The following is a 4,700-nucleotide window of genomic DNA, read 5'->3' on the forward strand; positions in this document are numbered from 1 at the left end:
CCATGACACCCTGGGGACAACAACACCTTGGGGACAATGGCATCTTGGGGACACTCCGTGACACCCTGGTGACATCTCCGTGACACCCTGGGGACACTCCATGACACCCTGGGGACATTCCTGACACCTTGGGGACACTCCGTGACATCCCAGGGACATTCCATGACACCCTGGGGACCACAGGGACACTCCGTGACACCCTGGGGACACTGAAGCCTTGGGGACACTCCATGACGCCGCCTGTGCCACCCCCGGATGCCGCGGGGGAGGTGACATCGGGGAGGTGACAATGGGGGAGGTGACACTTCCTCTGCGAGGAACCCGAGTGACAATTTCGAGATGACTCCGGTGGGGGGAGGGGAGGGGACATCCAGGGACAAGAGGGGACACAGGGGACATCAGGGGACACAGGGGACATCAGGAACTGGAGGGGACACAGGGACAGGAGGGGACATCAAGGGACAGGAGGGGACACAGTGGACACAGGGGTCACAGGGGACAGGAGGGGACATCAGGGGACATCAGGTGACATCAGGGGACACAGGGGTCACAGGGGACAGGAGGGGACATCAGGGGACATCAGGTGACATTCAGGACTTACTGGCACTGAGCAGGACGTGGGCAGCGGTGGCAGCCTGAGGGGACAGGAGGGGACAACGTCAGCAGGAGGGTCCCCAACGTCCCCAAGGTGTCCCCAAGGTGTCCCCAAGGTGTCCCCAATGCCCCCAATGTCCCCAAGGTCCCCAAGGTGTCCCCAAGGTGTCTCCAATGCCCCCAATGTCCCCAAGGTGTCCCCAAGGTGTCCCCAATATCCCCAAGGTGTCCCCAATGTCCCCAAGGTCTCCAATGCCCCCAATGTCCCTAAGGCGTCCCCAATGTCCCCAAGGTGCCCAATGTCCCCAAGGTGTCCCCAATGCCCCTCATGTCCCTAAGGCGTCCCCAATGTCCCCAAAGTGTTCCTGAGGTGTCCCCAAGGTGTCCCCAATGTCCCCGAGGCGGACAGATGGACAGCTGGACGGACACGTGGACACACAGGATGGACACAGGGACACGTGGATGGACAGGTGGACACGTGGATGGACACAGGGATGGACAGATGGACACAGGGATGGACAGATGGACACAGGGGAAGGACAGGTGGACACCTGGACGGACAGATGGACACGTGGATGGACACAGGGATGGAGAGATGGACACAGGGATGGAGAGATGGACACCTGGACAGACAGATGGACACACAGGATGGACACAGGGATGGACAGGTGGACACCTGGACGGACAGATGGACACGTGGATGGACACAGGGATGGACAGATGGACACATGGACAGACAGATGGACACGTGGATGACGGACACTTGGGTGGACACAGGGACACACGGGATGGGCACATGGATGGACACACGGACACGTGGATGGACGGATGGACACCTGGACACCGGGACAGACGGACGGACACCAGGACAGATGGACAACTGGGCATATGGACAACAGGACACCGGGGCAATCAAACACCAGGACAGATGGACACCAGGACAAACGGACACCAGGACAAGCATCTGGACCACTGCACAACCGGACACCTGGACAACTGGACAAACAGACACCTGGACAATTGGATAACCAGGCACCAGGACAGACAGACACCGGGACAAACGGACACCAGGACAAACACCCAGACAACCGGAAGACCGGACACCAGGACACCAGGACAAATGGACACCAGGACAGACAGACACCGGGACAAACGGACATCAGGACACCGGGAAAATTGCACACCAGGACAAACGGACAACTGGACAAATGGACACCAGGACAAATGCACAGCAGGACAACTGGGCAACTGGACAAACGGACACCAGGACAAACACCTGGACAACCGGACACTGGGACAGACGGACACCAGGACAGACACCTGAACAGACGGACACCAGGACAAACAGACACCAGGACAAACGGACATCAGGACACCAGGAAAATTGCACACCAGGACAACTGGACACCAGGACAAACACCCGGACTCCGGGACACCTGGACAGACGGACCCCGGGACAGCCGGCCCCCAGGACACCCAGACCCCGGGACAAGCGGGCACCGCGCGCTCAGGACAGACGGACGGACGGACAGACCGACAGCCCTCCCCCGCCCCGTGCCCACCTTCACCGGGGGCTGCCCCCGGAGCGCCCCCAGCGCGGCGGCGGCGGCGGCTCCGAGCGCGGCCAGCGCGGCCAGGGCGGCGAGCGCCGCGAGCAGGCGGCACCGGCACCGGCACCGGCACCGGTCCTGCTGCTGGGGACCGTCCCAGTTCCGCTCCAAGTCCCGGTTCTGGTCCCGGTTCCGCTCCAAGTCCCGGTTCTGCTCCCGGTGCTGGGGATGGTCCCGGTTCTGCTCCAAGTCCCGGTTCTGGTCCCGGTTCCGCTCCAAGTCCCGGTTCTGCTCCCGGTGCTGGAGATGGTCCCGGTTCTGCTCCAAGTCCCGGTACTGGTCCCGGTTCCAATCCTGGTGCCGGTTCTTTTCCCGGTTCTGGTCCCAGTTCTGGTGCCGGTTCATGTCCCAGTTCTGCTCCCGGTTCTTTTCCCAGTTCTGGTCCCCGTTCATGTCCCGGTTCTGGTCCCGGTTCTGGTCCCGGTTCCGGTCCCAGTTCTGGTTCTGGCGCGGGTTCTGGTCCCGGTTCCGGTCCCAGCTCCGGTCCTGGTTCTGGCGCGGGTTCTGGTCCCAGTTCCGGTCCCGATTCTGGTCCCAGTTCTGGTCCCGGTCTCGGTTCATGTCCCGGTTCTGGTCCCAGTTCCGGTACCCGCTCTGGTCCGGGTTCACGTCCTGGTGCCGGTCCCGGTTCTGGTTCTTGTCCCGCTCCTGGTGCCGGTCCCGGTCCCGGTTCGGGTCCCGGTCCCGGTCCGGGCAGAGGCACCGGCAGGGCCGCGGGGCTGCCGGGGGATTCTCGGGGTCGGCGAGCGGCGACATCGCGGCGACATCGGCGACAGAGCGGAGCGGGAGCGCTTTTAACGGGACACGAACGGGGAGGGGACACGGGGAGGGGACACGGGGACAGCGGGGAGGGGACACCGTGACATCAGGGAAGGGACAGCGGGGAAGGGACAGCGGGGAGGGGACACGGTGACATCGGGGAGTGGGACTGGAACGGCGGGGAGGGGACAGGGTGACATCAGGGAAGGGACAGCGGGGAAGGGACAGCGGGGAAGGGACCGGTGACATCGGGGAGGGGACATCGGGGAGTGGGACTGGAACGGCGGGGAGGGGACAGGGTGACATCAGGGAGGGACCGGGGACATCAGGGAACGGAGCGGGGACAGCGGGGACAGGACCGGCGACATCGGGGAGGGGACAGGGACATCGGGGAGGGGACACGGTGACATCAGGGAGCGGGACACGGGGAGGGGAGCGGGAAGGTGACATCAGGGAATGCACCGGGGACACGGGGAGGGGACAGTGACATCGGGGAGGGGACAGCGAGGAGGGGACACGGTGACATCAGGGAGAGGGACACGGGGAGGGACATCGGGGAATGGAGCGGGGACAGCGGGGAGGGGACGGGGGACAGTAGGGAGGGGACAGTGACATCGAGGGGGACACCGGGAAGGGGTTGGGGACACCGAGAAGGGGTTGGGGACACCGGGAAGGGGTTGGGGACACCGGGGAGGGGTTGGGGTTGGGAAAAACACCGGGAAGGGGTTGGGGACACTTTGGGGGTGACAATGACACCGGGAAGGGGTTGGGGACACTTTGGGGGTGACAATGACACCGGGAAGGGGTTGGGGACACTTTGGGGGTGGCAATGACACCGGGAAGGGGTTGGGGACACTTTGGGGGGGACCGGAGGGACCCCGAGGGGACAACGGCGACACCAGGGAGGGACAAATCCACCCTGGGGGGTGGCACCGGCGACAAAAGCGACAGCGGGGGCGGGGACAGAGGCGCGAGGAAGCGGCGACACCGTGGGTGGGGGAGGGGAGGTTTTGGGGACCCCCCCGGCCGTGACGTCACAGAGGGGAATTGTCCCCGAGTGTCCCCAAGTGCCACCCGCGGGGGTTTCCTGCGGGGACGGAATTTTTGTCACTTTTTTTGGGGGGGGAGGGGACAGCTGGGGACAGCCTTGGGGGGGAGACGCACAAAATAGGGGTCCCCAAAAAAAACCCAAAATGGATCCCAAACACCCCCAAAATGGATCCCAAAAAAACCCCCAAAAAACCCAAAATGGACCTAAAAAAACCCAAAAAAAACCCCAAAATGGACCCCCCCAAAAAACCCAAAGAAACCCCCAAAAAATTCCAAAAGGGACCCCAAAAAAACCTGAAATGGACTCCAAAAAAACCCAAAAATCACCAAAATGGGCCCCCCAAAAAAACCCAAAAAAACCCCAAAATGTATCCCAAAAAAACCCCAAAAAACCCAAAATGGACCTCAAAAAACCCCAAAATGGACCTCAAAAAACCCCAAAATGGACCCCAAAAAAACCCAAAAAAACCCCAAAATGGATCACAACAAACCCCCAAAAAACTCAAAATGGACCTCAAAAAACCCCCAAAATGGACCCCAAAACAATCCCAAACCTTCCCCCCCCCACCCTCAAAAAAACCTCCAAAAGGGACCCAAAAAAACCCCAAAATGGACCGCAAAAAATCCCAAATGGACCCCAAAAAAGCTCCAAAATGGACACCAAAAAAACTCCAAAAGGGACCTCAA

At 61.5% G+C, this 4,700-nt stretch overlaps 1 protein-coding gene across 1 annotated transcript; it reads right to left on the reverse strand.

Annotated features, from left to right (window-relative positions):
- Nucleotides 1–525: 525 nt before the first annotated feature.
- Nucleotides 526–3,000, reverse strand: LOC121339177 (bifunctional endo-1,4-beta-xylanase XylA-like). Its single transcript, XM_041410773.1, has 2 exons — nt 2,157–3,000; nt 526–635 (listed from the first exon to the last, which is right to left on the reverse strand). Exons 1-2 carry the CDS (start codon nt 2,958–2,960, stop codon nt 591–593), a joined length of 849 nt encoding a protein of 282 aa, XP_041266707.1. The 5' UTR covers nt 2,961–3,000; the 3' UTR covers nt 526–590.
- Between the last annotated feature and the right edge of the window lie 1,700 nt (nt 3,001–4,700).

Source organism: Onychostruthus taczanowskii, unplaced genomic scaffold, assembly GCF_017590055.1.
Source record: "Onychostruthus taczanowskii isolate IOZ18803 unplaced genomic scaffold, ASM1759005v1 scaffold335, whole genome shotgun sequence".
In the NCBI taxonomy this organism is placed as follows: domain Eukaryota; kingdom Metazoa; phylum Chordata; class Aves; order Passeriformes; family Passeridae; genus Onychostruthus; species Onychostruthus taczanowskii.

What these genes read in the sequence shown, in the direction of transcription:
- LOC121339177 (XM_041410773.1), bottom strand. Translation starts at nt 2,960, where the DNA reads ATGTCGCCGCTCGCCGACCCCGAGAATCCCCCGGCAGCCCCGCGGCCC. An exon ending in GGGGGCAGCCCCCGGTGAAG is followed by an intron (nt 636 to 2,156) that starts GTGGGCACGGGG and finishes CTGTCCCCTCAG; the next exon opens with GCTGCCACCGCTGCCCACGT.